Source organism: Rhizopus microsporus (genome assembly GCF_002708625.1).
Source record: "Rhizopus microsporus ATCC 52813 unplaced genomic scaffold scaffold_1, whole genome shotgun sequence".
Classification (NCBI taxonomy): domain Eukaryota; kingdom Fungi; phylum Mucoromycota; class Mucoromycetes; order Mucorales; family Rhizopodaceae; genus Rhizopus; species Rhizopus microsporus.
In genome coordinates, this window is record NW_019671916.1 from 1,973,863 (window position 1) to 1,994,183 (window position 20,321).

Below are 20,321 nucleotides of genomic sequence, written 5' to 3' on the forward strand. Positions count from 1 at the left end.
TTTCTTCTTCTCATTCAAGACAGCTATCATAATGCGTTCTACTTTTATCTTTCTTGCCCTGGCTGCTACTCTTGCTCTTGTTTCTGCTGTTCCCAGCAATCCTAATGATGACATTGTTAGACGAGTTGTTACTCTTGCCAAAAAGTCTAATGCCGATGCCATCTATCGTCGCACCTTGAACAGAGAGGCTTTGCTCGGTGAATCCAGATTTGTCCGCCGTGACGAAGAAGACGAAGAAGATGAAGAGGACGAAAAAGACGAAAAAGACGAAAAAGACGAAGAAGATGAACAGGATGAAGATGACAAAGATGATGAAGATGAGCAAGATTCGGCCTCTCTCGAACGTCGTGGTATCCTTGAGGGCCTTGGAGATGAACTCGATGTTGACATTTAACTATTTCTTGGTCCAGTCACTAAGATACCCAGTGAAATGCTAATAAATCCATCCTTTTTCACGTTAAAATATAAAACATCGTCTGCTTGAATGTTTATATTTTGATCTATCATCCTTTCATGTGATACAAGCGCCTTGTACTTTTGGGAGTAGAAGAGTGTAAATCTGTAGGATGAGAGATACACTCGCTTACCTTTTTTACCTTTATGTTGATGATACACTAATCATATAAGAAATATACAACGAGATTGTGCCAATAAGTAACGCGTCTATCTAACCTGTTCGTGCGGGGTTCTGACAAAATCGGTTGCGTGTATCTGGGGAAGTCTCTTTTTTTATTTTAAAAAAATTCATGAAGAAAGGAAACCCAGTAGTCATAAAACCACTTCCTATTGAAGTATATGAGGCGAATACAATTTATAAACGAGTAATACAACTATGCTTAAGCTGGTTTCACTATTACTTTAAACGTCCACCTTATCAAGCAACGTTTCTTGAATTTGGCAATTTCATTTGGATTTATAATGAGCATCGACATCAGATCTATAATCATGGCTTTTTTGGAAAGGGAAGTCTATCGAGAAGTGAACCAACGTGGCTAAGTAGAACAATAGAACAGCATAAACTATCTTTGGAAGATGTTACTGTGGAGAGACGCAAGAAGAGAAGAGAGAAAAGAAGAAATCAGGCCATTAAGGATGATCAAGACAAATACCAGCCTGATCAGCTGCTGGATTTAGTAGAGCATAAAGACATGGAAACTCTCCAATTAGATCCTTGCGAAGCATATTTTTTGATATTTGCATTAAAGGCACTTGACATAAGAAATAGTAAACAGAAGCTCTTATCGATTGAACAGTGCTGGACCAAGTTTTGCCAAAATGATCCAACGTTTCATTATACATATGCTGTGTATCACTACTATCGAAGCTTAGGATGGGTGCCTAAAAGTGGAATCAAATTTGGTGTAGATTTTGGTAAAAGAGAGCATATTCAGTACCTATTCATCTGTCACTTACAAACATCCCTTTCTCTCTATTAAAGTGCTGTACAAATTAGGACCAGCGTATCGACATGCTGATTATGCGGTAATCATCATACCGTTACAAAAGGGACAACCTGAAGATACTAAAAGCTGGCAATGGTTATTAAGACTGAATCGTATATGTACACAAGTGAAAAAGACACTGGTCCTATGCTATGTCACTATACCCGAATCAATCGATCGGATCGAGAACTACAGAATACAGGAAGTAGTCTATAGACGCTGGTCAGCTCAAAAGAATAGAGAGTGATACATATTTGTTCAAAGACTGTCATTGCATTTATTATACGTGTCATTAGATACCACGAACTCTATGTGGTTCATATATTTCTTCGAGGTATTTGATATCTTCCTTACTTAATCTTATTTCAAGAGAGCCTATCATATCATCTATTTGTGACTCATCAGTAATGCCTACGATAGGTGCAGTAACATAAGGTTTTGATAACAGCCATGCTAGGGCAATCTAGTTTGAAATAAGTAAACTATATACAATATTCTTTTTCTTTTTCTGCTGTACCTGGGCTGGTGAGCATTTGTGATTTACAGCAATCTTGACAACTCTGTTGATGATAGCATTATTGTTACTATCCTCTTCTGTTTGAAAAAGGAAAGGAATAGACATATCCGAACTTGTACGTGCTGTCTTTCTGTTTCTACCTGCCAAATAACCCTTAGCTAAGGGTGACCATGGAATGATAGCGATGCCGCTGTCTTGGCAGTAAGGGATCATCTCGCGCTCTTCTTCACGATAAAGAAGGTTGTAAAAGTTCTGCATAGATACAAACTTGGCCCATCCGTTTCTTTCAGCTATAGCATTTGCTTTTTGAAACTGCCAAGTATAACCTGAGCTTGCACCGATATATCTGACCTTACCAGAACGTACCAAATCATTTAATGCTTCCATGGTCTCCTCAATCGATGTTTGCTTTAAAAGGGTGTTCATGAGCATACAGAGATAAATATGCTACAATCTAAAACTCACAGGGTCAAATCTATGGATCTGGTATAGGTCAATGTATCCCACACCTAATCTCTCAAGGGAAGCATTGACAGCATCAAATAAATGTTTTCGTGACGTGCCTAGGGTATTAATATATTCAAAAGTGCATTCGTTTCGTTTATCCCATGAGCACTGCCTTGATACTTCATCAAAGACATTGAAGAATACTTTCGTCGCTATCACAATCTGAGACCGAGGTATATCAAATTTCTTGATGGCCTTTCCCAACAAACGCTCGCTTTCACCATTTGAGTACATGTCTGCTGTATCAAAAAAGTTGATGCCAGCCCTGTAAGCCTTTCCGATCAATTCCAAAGACTCTCTTTCGTCCTTCACCCAGGCTTTCCATCGAGAAGAGCCAAATGACATACAACCTAAACAGAAACGTGATACCTAAAGTCAAGTTTTTTTTTAACTGGTATATTATCTGCTTTTCGTTGTGATATAATTTACTTTCATTCCCGTTTTTCCAAAGGGAACATATGACATCTTTTGAGCTGATTTGGATTCTAACGGCATTTTAAGATGTATAAAAAATGAAAGATTCAAAGACTCCTTTTATAAGAAGAGTAGAATAGGAAAAGTGCTATCGTAAGCTTGTTTCCATTTTAGATATTCTTTAAAAGGGCACACGTATCCTTTTCCCAGTTTGTATCACACAATTAAACACACACATACACACACACGTATTTAATCCTCAAAGGACTCTTTAGAGATGATAATCATTCATCCACGTGAATTCCAATTCTACATGCATCATTATAAAGGGTAGCAGTAAGGTCAGACAGATTAATGATTTTACTACATATAAAGAGGGAAATAATATGATCCATTGAGAGAATATAAACAATAATGTAAGTTTGTGTCGTTGTTTTTAAACTCGCCCAAGAAAGAGAAGTAGAGAGAAAGAAAAAAAAAATCCCTTTTTTAACCTTTTTCTTTATTTTTTATATTCGAGTACAGTAACACATATTATATACACACGAGAGAAAGGGGTGAAAAAGAGTAGGAATCTAACTGATCATTTAGTTTAGACATGACTTCTGTGGACCAGTTTTCTGATCATAGAAACGACAATGTTGCTGATCAACCAATGATGGGTAAAATCAATAATGACGATTTAACCCTTCGAGCACTCGTGTCAACAAAAGAAGCAGGTGTCATTATTGGAAAAGGTAATAATAATAATGTAATAATAGTAGTATATAAAACGTGTGTACATCTGTAGGTGGAAGTAATGTAGCAAAAATAAGAGAATCAACTGGTGTAAAAGCAGGTGTCTCTAAATCAGTTCAAGGTATACCAGATCGTGTGTTGACTATTAGTGGCACTTTACAAGGTGTTGCCAAAGCCTACTCACTGATTGCAAACACATTATCCCAGACACTGCCTGCTAATAATATGCACATGATTCATCTTCGTCTATTGGTATCTCATAACTTGATGGGCTCCGTCATTGGTCGACAAGGTGTTAAAATCAAGCAGATTCAAGATACTTGGGGAGTTCGTATGGTAGCATCAAAGACATTGCTGCCTCAGAGCACAGAGCGTATTATAGAGATCAAGGGTACTGTCGATGGCATCTACAGCGCCATTTTGGATATGGGGCGTTGTCTGATGGAGGATAAAGACAGAGCATATGGCACTATTCTATATAATCCCATAAAGGCTAGTCAAGTTGCTCAGAATACTGCTACTACTGTTACAGCTGCTACTACCAACACTAATACTACTACTACTACTGCACCACAGAATAACAATTATTCACCATCTTCATCAAAACATCAACAACAACAACAACCAGCAGTAAGGTTGGATGATCCAGCAATACGTACTCAAAACATTTCTATTCCAGCAGATATGGTAGGGTGTATCATCGGAAAGGGTGGTGCCAAGATTGCAGAAATACGTAGACTTTCAGGATCTCGAATTTCGATCGCAAAGATGCCCCATGACGAGACTGGAGAAAGGATGTTTACGATTCAAGGAACTCCCGAAGCAAATGAACGTGCACTTTACTTACTTTATGAACAACTTGAAAACGAAAAGGAACGTCGACTTCGAAGTGTCTTGTCGGATAACTTGATTGAAAATGAACCAGTATCTTCTTTGCGCTCGTAATGTATCCCTTTTTTTTGCTTTTCTTTCTTTCTTCATCCCCCAAAAAACATGCTCCCTCAGAATATATGCACATAAACACACACATATCAATGCTGCAACTAACCAAAAAAATAGCTTCCCCCTCTCCCCTCCCCTCTTCTTTCCTCTGTCCTTCAACAACCAGTTTATTGTATGATAGTAAAACGACGAATTAAAATTCCTAATAATATTCCATAAATACAAAGGCTGCATAATCTGGCAAAATATACTATAATTCGTTTTTTTAAATTGGGTGCCTTTTCCTTGATCGGCATAAGAAAGAAGGCTAGGATGATACCAGATGCAAGCCCACCCAGATGAGAATAGCTATCCACTCTATTTGAGGAGGATTAGCTTTTGTTAAAAAATATCTTTCTTTAACCTACCCTGGCAATAAACCAAGCAGAAAGCAAGCAAAGGTTACCAAAAAGAGTTTTACAAAATGTTGTAACTTCTTCTTTGTACTATTCCAATGAACTAGCAAGTCAATATACAAATACCCCAAATAACCAAAGAGCGAACTACTACAACCAAGATACGCTATATATAATCAAAAAAAGTTGAAAAAGAAGAACCTTTTCAATATTTTTTTCATTTTATTACCGGTCAGAGGCTCTGCAAAATTTGCTCCAAGAGCATGTCCAAATATGCCAGAGCAGATAAATAAAACTAGTCAAAGAAGAGTTAGAGATACACAAGTGATAGGACTATAGTGGACTATTTGTACTAGTTATTCGGTTTTACGTGATGTTCGAAGTGAATTAATCGCTTGTTCGAGCTTAACGCTTATGATTAATAAGATCGCTCCATCCAAGCATAGATGGACTAGCCCAGTATGAAGAACCAAGGGAGTCGCAAACCTGATGACTTGATCAGGCACACCCGGCTGACGAAAGGGTGTCATTCCGCAAATGGTCTCAAGCGAGCAACTAGTGTTAAAGAGGGCAGGCGATGAAGGAGCAAGGAGACTGAGTGTTTCATTCATTAGTGTTGTGTTCAAGCAGATATATCGTTGACCTGTTGGCATGGTACTGACGGGCTTCATACAGGGCGCAAATCTCGCACCTGTCTGGATCATGGTCTCAATCGAGGGTCCAAACATACTGTTGAGGGGGTACAGTTCAAAAAATTCCCCTGAGGTTTGTCTGTTTAGCAAAAGCTCACCTGAAAACAAGATAATCAAGATAACTAGCCACAACCAGCTAAAGAGTGGCCAATGGTCGTTTTCGGTTGATGGTTCAATAGAAATGTATCGAAATATGTTGCATTCGTCTTTATTATTCTTTTCCTCAGGTGCTTGTTCTTCTTGCTGTTGTTCTATGGGTATAATCAAACTTGGTGGGCATTTTTCTGTTCTTTGTGTGCGTTTTATGAATTGTACATGACTCAGTTGACGGTTGTGTCTTGCTCGTCTTTTCTTGACAAGTTCCTCTAGAGCGGCTTGTTCCGACATATATATACAACATGTAAATAAGAAGAAGAAGAATAAAATGATTTATTGTCAAGTTTCTTTTTTAGTTCTACCCCTTTCCCTACCCCCTCTCCTTCAGTAGGATGCATTTATGATTATATGAAAAAACACATTGTTTATTTGTATATGTGTGAGAGATGCATATAATAAAAAAGGGAACAATTGATTAAGTAGATCTTTGTCGATAGCATCCATGACCAAAACTGAGAGGAATTAACTTGTTCAATTCTGATTTGGCAACCACTGATAAATCATGTGCATCCAAGACGAGCAAGAATGAGGTATCTCTGGTTGCATCCATCACAACACTAATCAACACACCCGAATCTTCTTGTTCGTCCTTTTCGTCTGATAACTGATCTTTAGGCTTTGGTACAAACTGTGCTTCGCTGGGATAACAATTATCCTCATGCCAAGTGGCAACAACTGCACTATTGTCCACATCCTGCATTAATTGTGATTAATAACTAGTCAAAGCATGTATGCAACAACAGAAAAACTTACCAATTTCACTATAGAATTCCATATCTTGCTGTTACCCGTGTTGCCAAGACCGTAGACAAACGAGTACTTGCGCATTCTGTAATGCGGATTGACTTGGGGTAACTCAATAACGGTATCTGATATTCTTTCATACTTGATGATAGGCATCCAAGCATGCCATCCGCTTGATCCTGTTGCATTCTCCGGAAGATGAGACTGGCCTGTGACATAGTTCCAAACAGAACCTATACGAGAAGTAATACCAACGGTTGATGGGATATAGGAGTTATTGGCCAGATAAATCTTGCTTGCTTCCTGTCGAGGGTTGCTTAGCACAAATCGCCTGATTTCAGAGGGTGGCAAGCGGTCCATGTTGGGGTCTCGCAGATTTTCTGTGGACAACTGATGAACGATCTTGTCGTCTTCATAACATACTAAATCCAGAACAACATTGCCATGTACATCTTCATAAGCATTCACCTGGTTTAAGGAGAAGCATGCACTAGATCGATAACAAGCAATGACGTCCTTGTCTGCACGAGAGATAACATAGAACAGGGTAGGTTCTGAAGGATAAAAGGTGAATGAGTCGAGGACACTTTCGTTCCATGCGAATCGAACAGCGCCCGAATTGGCCAGCATAGGATGAATGACCATGATGATATAATTTGATGTCAAGGCAAATCCGTTAACCCAACCTGTAGGTGCATTCCAGATGGAGGCAATCACATGTCCCTTGGGTTCTTCCTTTGATACAGAAAAGAAATGGTATCGGGTCGTTCGATAACCAATTTCCATTGTAAAGTTGATATATTCACCCGTCTCATGATCAATTTGTCCATTAGGGCAAGAACTGTACCCTTTAAAATCAGGGTTGACCTCATCCCAAGTCTGAATACGAGAAGGACTCAGGTCAAATGAATCTAGTTCTTGAATCTAACCAAAATGGTTATATTTAAGGCAACATTTCTTTATTCCCCCTTGAAACTTACATGATTAGCAAAGTCTTGACAAAATAAAAGTCCATCGAGACCAGGCATTTGTGTCGTCATACGTTGACCACAAGGAACACGGTCAGGTTTTAATTTTTTACCATTATTTAACAGTTTGATGAGCATCGTTTGGTTAGGGTTCGTCTTGAACAGACCTGCAGGGAAGTTGGGTGCGTATCCATGGTGATCACGAATTTTTTCAATGAGACGTTTTGTTGGTAAACGATGACGATATGTAATTGTGTTCCTTTCTCCATTAAAATCAAATCTGTTTACTAAAGGAAGACTATAATCCAATACTTAGTTTCACCCCTAAAAAAGAAAAAGAAAGAGGACAACTTACGCATCAAACCAATGGCCAAGAGTAAAAGTAGCTGTTGCACTCTGAAGGATACCGTCTATTTCTATTTTCCTTGTATATTTTATATCATAAACCCCAGGACCGATGGTATAATGTTCACTGATAAGCCAAGTAGGAAGGGTACCATTCACTGTTAGATCTTGCACTTGTTGAGATTCAGTTGTATTTTGAAAGCCCTTTTTTTTGTATGTAAAAAGTAATATGAGATATGTTTCAGCATATAATGTGTGTATATAAATTACCTTGGTATGTAAAGCACTAGCTGGCTCACTTGTGGTTGCGTCTGAAGCAGCTCGGCTTAGATTAGGTTGGTTTTGACTATTTAATAAAGATCTGTCTTCAACTAATGTGGCATCTTCCTGTGTCACAATTGGTTGAAGAGGATGTTCGGCTTCTGATTGAGGTTCAAGAGTAATACTAGTATCAATATCTGTCATTGGTGGAGTAAGGGAAAGAGAAAGGGGAAAGATATAAAAAAGAAGACCAAGATAAACAATAGAGAAATAGAAGGAAAAGCGACTTGCGGAGTTCAGCCTAACGACAGGAAAAAGCCCACTGCAGTTCTTTGATCCAAATTTAGACTATTTTTCAGCCTACAGAAAAACAAGACATAAAAACATGCATTAATACAGTAGAGCCACAAGCAAATTTGATATGTTTTTATATCATTGACAAAACTGGGTACCATATTGATAAGTAAGTATTTATTTATAAAGATAAACTTGAACTTAACGTCAAAGAGTGGTCACCTCATATTACAAGGCGGCAAATATAGAGGGATGTTTACTGACAATAATAATAATAGCAATACTGATCTATACCAGTAGATAGCAAAAAAATTGCAAAAGATATATGACCTGAAAGCGAAACAGGTCGAATTAGTGTATTTCCATTTACGGGAAATTCTAGATTTCGCAATAAATTGGCTTGTTAAAGACGTATTGAACATACAGTCTTGTTCACCAACTGATACTATCAATAGCCAAATAAAGCATTTAAGACGAATCACTACCAACTCTGTATTTACAAATACTGAACAGTAGGCGACTGGAGAAAAGTAATCTGGATAGACGAGTCGAGCTTTGAAATCGGCAAGCTGTCGTCATAGCCCAGAATATGGCGTAAGACGCTGGAAAAATACAACAAAGAATGCCTTACGCCAACCTTCAAAAGTGGCAAAACTTCCATCATGGTTTGGGTACCATAGCTGGTGGAAAGAAGTCGAAGCTTGTGTTTATGAAGAAAGGAATGAGGACAAATACCGACTTCATAAACCAGGTCTCAGAGAGTTAATCCTCTATACCCTCATACTAAAGCGCAACAAAGCATAGAACTAGTTTTGAAGATTATTTGAAGGGAGTTTACTCCAGAAAGCATCAATAAATTAATTGGCTTTATGCCGAAGAGGATCAAAGGTGTTATAAATGCTCGTGGTGGACCCACCAAATATTAGCTCAATAAAAAATCCAAAAGTTGCTTTACAGCTCTTTTTTTTTCGACATTTTAATATAGTTGACCTTTCTTCTTCACCTCTCTTATATTATAACTGTAGCAAAGCTACAAAAAGGTCACTTTCTTTACTGTTTGGTCTTTAGTAGCATAAAAAAAAAACTGATTTTAAAAAAATGGCAAAAACGTTTTCGAGGACACTGCACATTGAGAACAAGCTAAGGCTTTGCGGCAAGTTTCGAACTTTACGAGCAAGCCTGTTGTTCCTTCTATTTTGAGAATGTTTGCTACAGTCGTGCTGTTGGACTAGAAGAGCCACATAGCATAGTTGAACCGGTTGTTTTCATTGTAATTTATATGACGTTCAAATTTGCGAAAGAGCTGCTCTTTTTTTCTTTAAAAAAAAAAAGAGAAAATCGTCAATGTTTAATCAAGCTTGAGTATATTGTTGGGGAAGTGCTACGCACACGCGAAAATACGGATTTTGATATTTCCACAGTACATCTGTACATTATTTGCGCATTTTATGACATACGTACTAGACAAACCACGCCCACACTACACTATGTATAACACTGAAGTATAAGAAAAGTATGCATTAATAAGTCTGTAGTAATTCCTTTATTATGTTGAGAGAGAACGTTCATTAAAAAAGTGCGTTCTTTTACAAGAAAACACGATTATTGCATGTATTTATCACGGGCCAATGAGAATTGGGCATGATACGTCTATCAGAAAAATGCACTTTGTGGTCAGTCTTGTTTATATTTTTCTTTCTTCAAGTAATCTTTTACGATAAGATGAAAAACTTATAGAATAACTACAACAGATATGCTATTTGGTGTGCAAATTGAAAAGCTTATATTTCTTATTATGCGAACGTTGTGCAGATCTGCAATGCAAATAGAAAACCCGTACTATGGCATGTGCGTAGTGTTTCCCTTTAGTTTTGGTACAGTGGATTCTCGGTTACAAAATACAGCAATATGGGATACTCGCAATATAGAATTGTCAGTGCATAAGCATTATTACGGAATAACTTGACTATGGAGTGTCATTCGTGCTCCCGATAGATATTCCGCAATCGAGAGTCTATTGTAAGATAATTTTCAATAAAAAATAACTGTGCCAATAATATAATGAGAATGCTTTATTGAACAGCAAAAGAAAGGAATCATATTAAATCACTTGGGGCAATTCTTTACGATTTTGTTTCTGTTACGCACTATACAACAGTAATAATAAAATATTAATCCCATTTCAAAATTGTATTCCATTTGCCAAAAATATGAACATTGATATAATCAATAAATAAGTCAAATAGTTATTATTAAAAAAAAAACAGAATGCAGTTACTTCGAACGCCTTATACAGGCCGTCCTGCAGCTGAACTTTTTTATTGTATCATCATTGTTCAAGATTTCATATCTTGTAAGACACGAAACCTTGTGTCCTTCATCAACGATAATCTCTTTCAACTGCTTATATTTGCTTTGTTCATGATTGTTGAAAAAGAAATTATCAGTAAAATCATTAATATAACATTATCTTTTATTCTTACCTGAAAAAAAGTCTCACATGCTCTGGATTGGTGCTTAATCCAGCATAGTCAATGACCACTAAACGGATTTTCTTTGTGGACATGGAAATATATTCGATCATGTCTATTATTTTTGTTAGAAAATAAACAAACCTAATATTGTATTAATTTACCTTGTGCATCTCCTGCATTGTTTTTTATAATATATTTTTTTGGAGATCACGCACCTCGATGGGGTCATCCGCGTTAGTGTTGGCACTTGCAAAAACAAGCTGGCAAAGGCATTTGGCTTGTAATTTTTGGATTTGCAGGTTCAAGAACTTTCAACTGCTGGTTTATTTTCTTTGGTCCTCGACTTTCTTGCATATCCAATGGCTACAAAGTCATTGCTGGTGGTATCCATCTACTTCAAATTAATTGTATCACAATTGGCTGCGTAACACCAACCATCAAATTACTCTGAAGCATACTTTTTTGAAAGCAAACAAACCGCGGGTAGCTTACGGATGAAAGAATATGTCCAGTTTCCAGTATTAGCCATGAGAGAGAAAGAGACGAGCGGGATAATCCTACACCGATCCAATCGGTTTCCAAGGAACAAGGTCGCGAATTATCCGCTTACGTCCTTCATTACCTAAAGTGAGAGTAAAAGAAAAAGGCATACGTGAGCAGTTTACTTTGAAGGAAATATGCGTACGTAAACCACTGACAGGACTTTCTTAATAAATAGGACAAAGATGATTGCCGTTTTTACTAATTGTAAACTTTTGCTTATTTCTAAAATATGCCTAATAGCGATACACTTACTGGTTGGGCTTCTGTTGGCAAGGGCAAACCACTTGAACAAATGCAATTTCCAATGAAGGCTTGGGATGATAATTCTGTCGAGATGGATATCACTCATTGTGGTATCTGTGGTAGTGATGTTCACACTATTGGTATGTATATAAATAGTATGCTTTAAAGATCAATGACTGACCTTTCTATTTACAGACTCTGGCTGGTTCCCCACTGATTATCCAACTATTGTTGGCCATGAAATTGCTGGGGTTGTCACAAGAGTAGGAAAGAATGTGACAAGAGTCAAGGTTGGTGATCGTGCTGGTATGGGCGCTGCATGCGGTGCATGCGGACAATGTCATTGTTGCAACAAGGGTGCCGAAAATATTTGTTTGAAAGGATCAATTCCTACCTATAACGCTCGCTGGCCAACTGGTGAAAAGACATTGGGTGGTTATGCTGACAAATGGCGTGGTGACGAAACGTTTATTTGCAAGATCCCTGATAATGTTTCCAACGAAAATGCTGCTAGCTTCTTGTGTGGAGGCGTAACAACCTTTGCTCCCCTCAGACGATGGAAGATCGGTCCTGGTTCTACCTTAGGTGTTTTAGGTATTGGTGGCCTTGGTCACTTTGCAGTCATGTTTGGTAAAGCATTAGGCGCCACTGTGATTGCTTTATCATCCAGTAATAGGAAGCGCGATGATGCCATGAAGCTTGGATGTGATGATTATGTTATCACAAACAATGAAGAAGAAATGGCAAAATATGCAAACAAGTTGACACATATCATTTGCACTGGTGTAGGAGAAGATTTCAAGTGGGAACCTTACTTTAACCTCTTGCTTCCTGATGGCATCTTCATTAATGTCAGCGCTCCTGAATTCCAATATCCACCCATCCCCATCTTCCTTCAACTCATGAAGCAAATTGTTGTTGTTGGCTCTGCAGTTGGAAGTGTTAAAGATTTGGATGATATGCTTCAATTGGTATCCGAAAAGAACCTCAAGGCTTGGTACAAGAAGTACCCAATGTCAGAAGTTAACAAGGCCATTGAAGACTTTAGAGCTGGATTACCTAGATTTAGATTTGTACTGGAAAACTAGACAATAACTTTGTATTAAGTATCATTCAGCGCCTCTAATAAATTATGATTTAAAGGCCATGTTGTACTTTATAACTATTTTATTTATTTTTTATTTTTTTATAATCTAGAAACATGCACTTTATAATAATCTGCTAGCTTAGAAACCAAGTCTTTGACACCATCAATCTCTGCTTGTGTAGCTCCATTATGCGATGCACCATAAAGATGGCCTTTTAGTTGTAAGGGCACATTTTGAACCATCAGACTTGATACAACAACCAAGCTTGTCTCTTTTGCATTCAGTACGGATGATTCAGCAAGCGTTGGACCATACAAGTGATGGAGGGCTGTTTGTGCTAGATCTGGATAAGCATTATACATGTTATTGTACACCTTGTCTGTGTGTTTATCATAGATTTTATCAAATAATGCTTTTCCTCTCTGTCTCTCATTCTGGACATCCGACCAAGTCTCTTCTTTTCTGGTATAATGTTTAAATATAAGTCAGTGGCATATATGTCATCTTTACCTTAATGGTTTGTTTGGTAATAAGACTTTTATCTCTTCAGGAGTAACCTTGGATAATGTTTGAAGAGCATTAATGGTCTAGATAAAGCTGTTATCGCTCACGTTGACATATTTATATGCATTTTTGCTGACCTTGGGGAATCCAACAATAACGTGACTCTTGAAAACGCCTTCTCTCAGCCTTAGTATGATTTTAGAAACCAGTCTGTTTTTCTCTTCTCGTGTTTTATTTGGTATCTTATTCACATTATCTGACACAATATCATAAATATGTTGAATGTCTTCTGGGTGATTAACTGAAGACATGACCACTGCCTTTGAAATGAATGAGTAAGGACATGTCAAGCTTTTTTTGTTTGTTTGTTAGAAGCAACTTACAGAAGCAAGGTACCAAATATCTTTAATAATATCACCTCCTTGTTCTGAAATTTGTAATAGTATATTCTTGATTGACATTGTAAGATATTAGGAAGAAGGGAAGGAAAGACTGTGAGAATAAGCTTTATATTGTATTTTTAATGTCAGTTTAAATACAACCTTATGCTTTTGTTCATTCACGTTTCTTTTTTTTTTAAAGATATATCTAAAGTCCCTTTGGACCATAAACAAAGAAAGATAAAGTCAATACATATCATTAAAGATCCATAGACACTATACATTAATATCATCTTTTTATAAACAAATTGATCTTTATTACTTTGTTTATTGTTTAAAGAAATAAGTGGGGTGGGGATGATGTTTTACAGCAGACAAGGAAACCAATGCAATTTCTAATCCAGATAAGGGGTTTCGACTTATGGGGTAGCTGACATCGTATGAGAGTGAATAGACAAATCATCTAAAAGGACGTTTTACTCTGTCTCATTTACATCTGTTGGGGGAGGAAAGGTTATCAAAGGACATAGATATCAATCTGTCAGCCTGTCAGGGTCATACGTCACCTCAACTGTAGCCCCACTCTTAAAACCATCAATTGATAGCCATTAAAGTAATAGAATGTTTGACATTTATGAAGAAATGTACTGATTTACATTGAAAGAAAGAAAGAGAATCGTGTCTTAACAAGTATGAGTTTATATGTATAATCATTAAATAAATTTCCTGTGTAGTGATTTTTTTATCTACTTTTTCACTTTAATGGCTGATTCAACAACATTTAACAAATCTGACTTTTCTTTCCTTCAAGACTTTCACAACATAATAGATCTCATACTAACAGGAAGTAATCAAGATGCTATTGGCAAGGCAGTTGCTAATTTAGAAGAAAAGTTTATTCATGCCAGACAAGTTTTGGAAGAATTACCTGGTTTACAATATGTACAAGAAGAGCAAGAACGAATATATCAACAGGAATTACAGTTGCTAGAACACAAAAAGAAACAATTAGAGACATATCTAAATTCGCCACCTTTCAAAAAAGAGTAGCAGTAAAAAGAAAGTTGTTTATTTTATTCATCGCAATCATCAGAATCAGCCTCTTCATCACTCATGATACCAAAATCATTTTCACTTCGTACGTCTTCATCATAAGCAGGCGCGCTTTGCTCAACTGAAATGATAGGACTATGCTCTTTTGACATCTTTTTTGTTGATAGTTAATAAACAACAGCAAACCAAGTGTAATTCTTTTATACCTGGGTTATTTGCTCGCATAGTGAGTCAAACTCTTTAGCATTTCGGCAATAAAATCCGATAAGCATTGAGGGATCAATACTGGATATGTGTATTTTTCGTGGAATAGTGCAATGATAGGTATTAAAATCTTCTTTTGTGTACTGTGAAAGGCTTTTTGTTTCTAGTGCCGGTCTAGAATAATGTGGGTCGAGGTAGATGAGCTCATCTCCTTGGAGGCCGATAAAATAAAGAGAAGAGTTTGGACGTCCTCCTGCGATGCCAACGAATGAAGGTATTTCAAAACACGACTTTAAAGCATCATAATAGGTTGGATGAAGTGAGTCAATGCCCAGGCGTAAGGCTATGAGTATCAGCACAGGCTTGAAGCTAGTTGATTTGATGGATGCTGATTGAGGAGTACTGGCATCATATAAATGTTTGGCTTCCTCTCTTCCTTCTTTATCTGCTAACGACGATAAATAACTGAAATCTCCTCTTGGCCTTTTCCCTGTTGCGACATCATGCACATCATCCTTATAAATAACACCGTCCGTTGTGATATAAACAGATAAATTTGCTGGTGTAAAATCAGATACCAACGCTCTAAATGATTATTTTTAGTGAACCTAATTCACTCATATGCTCTGATGCGCATAAAAAAAATCATGATTTTTACTGTATCACTTGGCTAATTGTGCTTGGTCCAAACCATTCACCAATGTTTTTACCAAGTTGCTTTCCTAAGAGTGCGATTCTATGTATCGAGAAGGGTGCTCTGGGTGATAACTCATCTAGAAACCAATGAGCAATCTATATAGAATATAAGTAAAGATAAACATCATTATCCACCTGTCCCCTTACTCTGCTATACTGTTTCCATGCTGTTTGACTTTGATTTTGTCGTCTCCAATCTGTTACAATATAAAAAGAGTGAGAATTTACAAAAAGAAAATAAAACTCATATTATGATATACCTCGCCCCAAGAAGTGAATAATAAGCGTGTTTGCTAATAGACTTTGTCCACTCCTTAACATGCAGCCCCAACCTATGTCTGTCTTGTGACTCGATGGTCGAATGGGTGGATAATTATGACGATAAGTCATCCATAATCGGGAAGTAAAATCATCATAGAAATCAGGCGGCCACAACAGATACATGTTGTTGTTGTACTCTTCTTCTTGTTTTGACGCCTCTGAAGGGCTCTTGAACATGACTTCTCTTTGTGCTTCAAGTAAGGCTTGCTGGATGTTATCAGCTGGATTTATAATATACGAACGACCTAGTAACCAAATTGTATTTGAATCTTTATTATCCTGTTGTTGCTGCTGTTGCTGTAGGAAAAAAGAACTTGAAAGCTCTGATCCTGATATCCATAGATTAGACATAAAATGACCAAGTTTGAGTGGTATCTCTGCTGCCAAATAAGAAGAATTGGTTATCAGCTTGTCCTTGAGTGGTGCCGTACTAAGGTGGTTGCTATTCTGTGGCTGCGGTAACTCTTTATCATTGGATTCTGTATCCTTCCTATTGACGTGAATTCTCTTATTTTGTTGCTCAAAACTGGTCATATTAGTCATTTATTACAAGTGGTGATAATTATTAAAAAAGAGAGAGAAACGAAAATACACAAGGGAAAAAGAAAAAGATAGCACAGTCCAAAGGTTTAAATCAAAGGATTTTTGGCCAATCAGCGATGATTCGGTAAGTTAAAGTTTATCCAATCAGTTTGTACGGCATGCATGAAAAAAGTTCTGTTGCTGTGAGAAGCCTAAAAAAAGGCAATCACTTTTAAGCATTCTTTTTGATTTCAAAGGCTTCTGATGGAAAGTAAAAAAGAAGAATTGTATACCTCTTATTGTGCCGAGTGAAGAGCAGTTTTGAGGGCCATTAGCTATCATAGTAAATGATAGTAATAGCAAATACAATATTTTTCTTGGCAACAAACATAAAAAAAAGAGCTCGAAGAAAAGAAAAGTAAAACATGACAGAAATGAGCGTGTTGGGGTTTTTCTTACTGTAAAGAATCGTTGCATATATCAATTTCATAAAAATGTACAACTTGCTTTTTCTTATAGGAAAGGTGAGCTTTACAGGATTTCGTATCCTACATATGAATGCTGCTTTACCCATAAAGAATAGATCACTATATTCCTGCTTGAGAGCAACTTGAACCTGACAGGGGCAAATCCTTTACTTAAACTCAGTTACAAAACCCCAAACATGAATCAAATGTTTAAGATTAAATGCTACACCCCTTTGTTTTTGTTTTTTTTGGCCTGCAGGTTAAGAAGCTGTTTAGGGTATTGCATGCCTGAGCGTACCATGTTGGCATGGCTACTATTATTTTAATTAGAAATCAATGAGACCGTGTATTAGTTTCATATGACGATGGACTGCCAAGAAGTTAGCAAGTTAACATTAATGGCTATACGAGTGCAAGAAGGTAGGACTACTAGTATATGCGTCATTTTCACCTCATTGCTCGCCAAGGATAAGTTGGTATGTGTATGCTGCTTGCATTCTAGAATCTTCAACTTCTTGGTCTTACTGGTAACATTCAACTTTGATGCATTGCTTTACAAGGACCAAACCCATGTCCTAAGCCCAATTTCCTTGTTCTGTTACGCATGTTTAATAATAGCTATTGTGCATAAAGTAACCAAGTTAGTGCCTGGTAATAATGTACGGCTCATCTTCCCCAACTGGTGTATATCTAGATGATACCTTGTTTATTATTCTTCATCAAAAAGTATAAAAGAGACGATTTTTCTGAGCAAAGAAGTTTTCACTCATCCTCAGGATAACCAAAAAAAAGCTTCACTTGAAAAATCAGAATGGCCAAGCTGTTTACTCTCTTATCTGTTGCTGCTACTGCTGTACTCTTATCATTGCAGAACGCTTCTGCTCGTCCTCTTGGTCTTGATGGCAAGGATGGTCTTGGTGCCTTTAAAGAAACTACCAAGTCTTCTGTTGAATGCGTCGCTGTTAAGGACTCCAACGTGAAATTGCTCGGTAAATCCCATTTTTTCAAAGGACGCGGTGAGCCTTCAAAGGTTCTAGTTTGTAGCGGTACCTCAGTTACTGCCATCAAAGTCAAGGATGAGCATGGTAACGAGTATGACTTGAAGAATAAGTACGATGGTGACGAGGGTAAATATGACTTCAAGGAACGAAAGGGCAAGTATGGCTGGGACAATGACAAGGAGTACGATGATGAAAAGGATGACTATGATGACAAGGACGATGATGAGTACGATGATGAGTACGATGATGAAAAAGACAATTACGGAGACAAGGATGATTATGAGTACGATGATGAAAAGGACAACTATGACGACAAGGATGGTTATGAATATGATGATGGAAAGGTTTACAAGAAGCAAAAGGGCAAGTATGACCGGGACAATGAGAAAGACTACGATGATGAAAATAATGGCTATGAATGGGATAACGACAGGAACTACAAGGAACAAAAGGGCTATAAGAGCAACACAGATTGGAAAAACAAGAGAGATGACTCTGTATGGGACAACAATAAGGAAGGCAAGGACTCTAAGAAAGGAGTAGAGAGATACGACAAGTATTACAATAACGAAAAGGCCAACTATGAATGGGAATACAAGAATGATTACAAGGATGATAAAGATGATGAGTATGATGAGAAATACAAGGATGATAGGCATGACAATGAATACAAAGGTAATGAAGATGCGGAATACAAAGATGATAAGGATGAGAAATACAAAGATGACAAAGAAGAAAATGACTATGATGAATACAAGGATAACAAGGACGAACAGGACAAAGGAAAGCTTTCAAAGAGAAGCATCGTCTCCAAGGATGGTAAGGGTAGCAAAGGCGGCAGGGGTGGTAAGAACGGAAAGAATGGCGACAAGAAAAACAAATATGTAAAGGGAAAGAAGGGAAAGAACGACAACAAGAAGAAGGACAGAAAGTAAAAGCAGCCTTTGACCAGTAGTTTCATTCGGGTTTAAGTAAAGTTGTATTAAATATCCAAGTAAAACAATAAACCTATCCTTTATCACATATATTTTGTGTTTGTAACGTCTGAGGAAGAGGGCTTATCATACAAGTAATAGTGTTAATCAAACGATGTTACAATAAAAAGAAAACGCAGCTAACTTGAATGCCTGAATTATTATTATTATTATTTTTTTTTTTTCAATATTGTTTTATTTACAAAAGGTTTCAAGACGGTATCTGTTTTACCAATCTAGCCAAGTCTTGAAGTATTCACAGTTAAAGGGAGAGATCGGACCGTCTTCAACGCAGAAAGTAAACACTGGACATCTTCCACAGGGTGTTTCTGTCACAGCTTCTGTGGGTAATCGACTGACTGCTTTTCTGACGGCTTTATATGACCATTGGACAGAAGTATCATGCCCGTTATCATCTTCATCATCACTAAACTCTTCCATTCCAGACATGAAGGGCATCTTCTTTTCCACGTCACCATCATAAACAAGTAAGTCCAATATGCTCGTAATATCCTGGACTGACAAATCGATTGAAGAAATACGAGACTCTGTGATAAAACGTCTCACTTCAGTAGCTGTGGGATAATGTTCATGTTCAGCTCCAAATACTGCATCTGGCACACCTTCAATACGTGGAAAACTTCTTGATGCAATATACTTTAAGCAAGCTGTCTTTAAGCTGTCGATAAATTCCGTATCAAGTTCCTGATCCGTATACCAAGCACCACCGGTAACTTCACTTGATGGTGTCAAACTGAACAACATGTATATTTTACGCGTAGGATATTTGACATGCTTTACTGCCTTGATTTCTTGCTTTTGTTCCAATTGTTTGAGTGTACGGTTGAGTACGATAGTATGAAGGTTGGTTGCCTTTTTCAAATCCTTTGTCCAAATACCATTATTTCCTGCAGCACGAATCGTGTTGTAGACTAGACGAGCATCATCATTTAATTTACTTGCTCTATATTGAAATAAGAAATGAGTAAAAAAGTCATACTGTTTGTTATGAAATCTACTTTTCAGCATCTCTTAAATCAATAGCCTTGAGCATATTTTCATTATTTACGGTTATGATTTCTAATGCATTCTACAATAATACTGTTTAGGCTTAATTCTGTCTAGTTTATTTTATCTACCTTCTTCAATAGTGAGTTCATTGCAGTATATGCATCTTGAATATCCATAGATTCAGGACGATCCGTGAATTTAATACCCTACATAAAGAGAGAGTCAATATCTAGCTTAGGATCAATATGATCAACTAACCTTTGGTGAAGCAAAGACATATTGATAAAAGGCCCATTCGTTAACAGACAAGCCAAAAGGAGGCTCTTCACCTGGCTTGAGATCTGTCATTTATTTTTGTTTGATATCACCAAAAAAAAAAAAGAAAAATTTTCAGACCTGAAAAAATTACCAAAAAGAGAGGATGT

At 37.2% G+C, this 20,321-nt stretch overlaps 12 protein-coding genes across 12 annotated transcripts; 6 read left to right on the forward strand and 6 right to left on the reverse strand.

The window, feature by feature from the left end:
• Nucleotides 1–23: 23 nt before the first annotated feature.
• Nucleotides 24–471, forward strand: RHIMIDRAFT_254623 (uncharacterized protein). The gene has a single exon (XM_023611107.1). The coding sequence runs from the start codon at nt 32–34 to the stop codon at nt 392–394; it is 363 nt and encodes a 120-aa protein (XP_023471409.1). The 5' UTR covers nt 24–31; the 3' UTR covers nt 395–471.
• A 275-nt stretch (nt 472–746) lies between these two features.
• Nucleotides 747–1,689, forward strand: RHIMIDRAFT_233127 (tRNA-intron endonuclease catalytic domain-like protein; the record flags this gene model as incomplete). Its single annotated transcript, XM_023607891.1, has 2 exons — nt 747–1,371; nt 1,439–1,689. 2 exons carry the CDS (start codon nt 747–749, stop codon nt 1,687–1,689), a joined length of 876 nt encoding a protein of 291 aa, XP_023471410.1.
• Nucleotides 1,690–1,734: 45 nt separating this feature from the next.
• RHIMIDRAFT_285030 (Aldo/keto reductase) lies at nt 1,735–2,961 on the reverse strand (the record flags this gene model as incomplete). The annotated part of the gene is made up of 4 exons (XM_023613237.1): nt 1,735–1,905; nt 1,960–2,367; nt 2,425–2,835; nt 2,896–2,961. The coding sequence occupies 4 exons, from the start codon at nt 2,959–2,961 to the stop codon at nt 1,735–1,737; spliced, it is 1,056 nt and encodes a 351-aa protein (XP_023471411.1).
• Nucleotides 2,962–3,538: 577 nt separating this feature from the next.
• On the forward strand, nt 3,539–4,563 carry RHIMIDRAFT_196341 (uncharacterized protein; the record flags this gene model as incomplete). The annotated part of the gene is made up of 2 exons (XM_023606125.1): nt 3,539–3,617; nt 3,671–4,563. 2 exons carry the CDS (start codon nt 3,539–3,541, stop codon nt 4,561–4,563), a joined length of 972 nt encoding a protein of 323 aa, XP_023471412.1.
• Nucleotides 4,564–4,645: 82 nt separating this feature from the next.
• On the reverse strand, nt 4,646–6,034 carry RHIMIDRAFT_296991 (rhomboid-domain-containing protein; the record flags this gene model as incomplete). The annotated part of the gene is made up of 4 exons (XM_023614265.1): nt 4,646–4,917; nt 4,968–5,121; nt 5,185–5,250; nt 5,326–6,034. The coding sequence occupies 4 exons, from the start codon at nt 6,032–6,034 to the stop codon at nt 4,728–4,730; spliced, it is 1,119 nt and encodes a 372-aa protein (XP_023471413.1). The 3' UTR covers nt 4,646–4,727.
• Nucleotides 6,035–6,104: 70 nt separating this feature from the next.
• Nucleotides 6,105–8,391, reverse strand: RHIMIDRAFT_288536 (uncharacterized protein). The gene is made up of 5 exons (XM_023613575.1): nt 8,131–8,391; nt 7,871–8,064; nt 7,528–7,813; nt 6,557–7,471; nt 6,105–6,497 (listed from the first exon to the last, which is right to left on the reverse strand). The coding sequence occupies exons 1-5, from the start codon at nt 8,323–8,325 to the stop codon at nt 6,219–6,221; spliced, it is 1,869 nt and encodes a 622-aa protein (XP_023471414.1). The 5' UTR covers nt 8,326–8,391; the 3' UTR covers nt 6,105–6,218.
• Nucleotides 8,392–11,661: 3,270 nt separating this feature from the next.
• Nucleotides 11,662–12,763, forward strand: RHIMIDRAFT_221939 (NAD and Zn-dependent alcohol dehydrogenase; the record flags this gene model as incomplete). The annotated part of the gene is made up of 2 exons (XM_023607449.1): nt 11,662–11,815; nt 11,871–12,763. The coding sequence occupies 2 exons, from the start codon at nt 11,662–11,664 to the stop codon at nt 12,761–12,763; spliced, it is 1,047 nt and encodes a 348-aa protein (XP_023471415.1).
• A 98-nt stretch (nt 12,764–12,861) lies between these two features.
• On the reverse strand, nt 12,862–13,656 carry RHIMIDRAFT_221941 (uncharacterized protein; the record flags this gene model as incomplete). Its single annotated transcript, XM_023607450.1, has 3 exons — nt 13,405–13,656; nt 13,274–13,350; nt 12,862–13,225 (listed from the first exon to the last, which is right to left on the reverse strand). Exons 1-3 carry the CDS (start codon nt 13,576–13,578, stop codon nt 12,862–12,864), a joined length of 615 nt encoding a protein of 204 aa, XP_023471416.1. The 5' UTR covers nt 13,579–13,656.
• Nucleotides 13,657–14,268: 612 nt separating this feature from the next.
• On the forward strand, nt 14,269–14,697 carry RHIMIDRAFT_233134 (uncharacterized protein; the record flags this gene model as incomplete). Its single annotated transcript, XM_023607892.1, has 2 exons — nt 14,269–14,291; nt 14,382–14,697. The coding sequence occupies 2 exons, from the start codon at nt 14,269–14,271 to the stop codon at nt 14,695–14,697; spliced, it is 339 nt and encodes a 112-aa protein (XP_023471417.1).
• A 23-nt stretch (nt 14,698–14,720) lies between these two features.
• Nucleotides 14,721–16,044, reverse strand: RHIMIDRAFT_196372 (peptidase C54; the record flags this gene model as incomplete). Its single annotated transcript, XM_023606128.1, has 6 exons — nt 14,721–14,852; nt 14,907–15,273; nt 15,361–15,489; nt 15,563–15,696; nt 15,748–15,797; nt 15,861–16,044. The coding sequence occupies 6 exons, from the start codon at nt 16,042–16,044 to the stop codon at nt 14,721–14,723; spliced, it is 996 nt and encodes a 331-aa protein (XP_023471418.1).
• Nucleotides 16,045–17,682: 1,638 nt separating this feature from the next.
• Nucleotides 17,683–18,930, forward strand: RHIMIDRAFT_254649 (uncharacterized protein). The gene has a single exon (XM_023611108.1). It carries the CDS (start codon nt 17,722–17,724, stop codon nt 18,844–18,846), a length of 1,125 nt encoding a protein of 374 aa, XP_023471419.1. The 5' UTR covers nt 17,683–17,721; the 3' UTR covers nt 18,847–18,930.
• Nucleotides 18,931–19,070: 140 nt separating this feature from the next.
• On the reverse strand, nt 19,071–20,284 carry RHIMIDRAFT_210606 (RNA polymerase Rpc34). Its single transcript, XM_023607176.1, has 4 exons — nt 20,155–20,284; nt 20,025–20,102; nt 19,905–19,975; nt 19,071–19,849 (listed from the first exon to the last, which is right to left on the reverse strand). The coding sequence occupies exons 1-4, from the start codon at nt 20,242–20,244 to the stop codon at nt 19,114–19,116; spliced, it is 975 nt and encodes a 324-aa protein (XP_023471420.1). The 5' UTR covers nt 20,245–20,284; the 3' UTR covers nt 19,071–19,113.
• Between the last annotated feature and the right edge of the window lie 37 nt (nt 20,285–20,321).

Excerpts from the sequence above, each read along its gene's own strand:
- RHIMIDRAFT_254623 (XM_023611107.1), top strand. The coding sequence starts at position 32 with ATGCGTTCTACTTTTATCTTTCTTGCCCTGGCTGCTACTCTTGCTCTT.
- RHIMIDRAFT_288536 (XM_023613575.1), bottom strand. The coding sequence starts at position 8,325 with ATGACAGATATTGATACTAGTATTACTCTTGAACCTCAATCAGAAGCC. Across the intron at positions 7,814-7,870 it reads CTTGGCCATTGGTTTGATGC|TCTTCCTTTAGTAAACAGAT; the intron begins GTAAGTTGTCCT and ends ATTGGATTATAG. Across the intron at positions 6,498-6,556 it reads GGAATTCTATAGTGAAATTG|GATGTGGACAATAGTGCAGT; the intron begins GTAAGTTTTTCT and ends CAATTAATGCAG.
- RHIMIDRAFT_254649 (XM_023611108.1), top strand. The coding sequence starts at position 17,722 with ATGGCCAAGCTGTTTACTCTCTTATCTGTTGCTGCTACTGCTGTACTC.
- RHIMIDRAFT_210606 (XM_023607176.1), bottom strand. The coding sequence starts at position 20,244 with ATGACAGATCTCAAGCCAGGTGAAGAGCCTCCTTTTGGCTTGTCTGTT. Across the intron at positions 20,103-20,154 it reads ATGTCTTTGCTTCACCAAAG|GGTATTAAATTCACGGATCG; the intron begins GTTAGTTGATCA and ends CTCTTTATGTAG. Across the intron at positions 19,850-19,904 it reads GATTTAAGAGATGCTGAAAA|AGCAAGTAAATTAAATGATG; the intron begins GTAGATTTCATA and ends ATTTCAATATAG.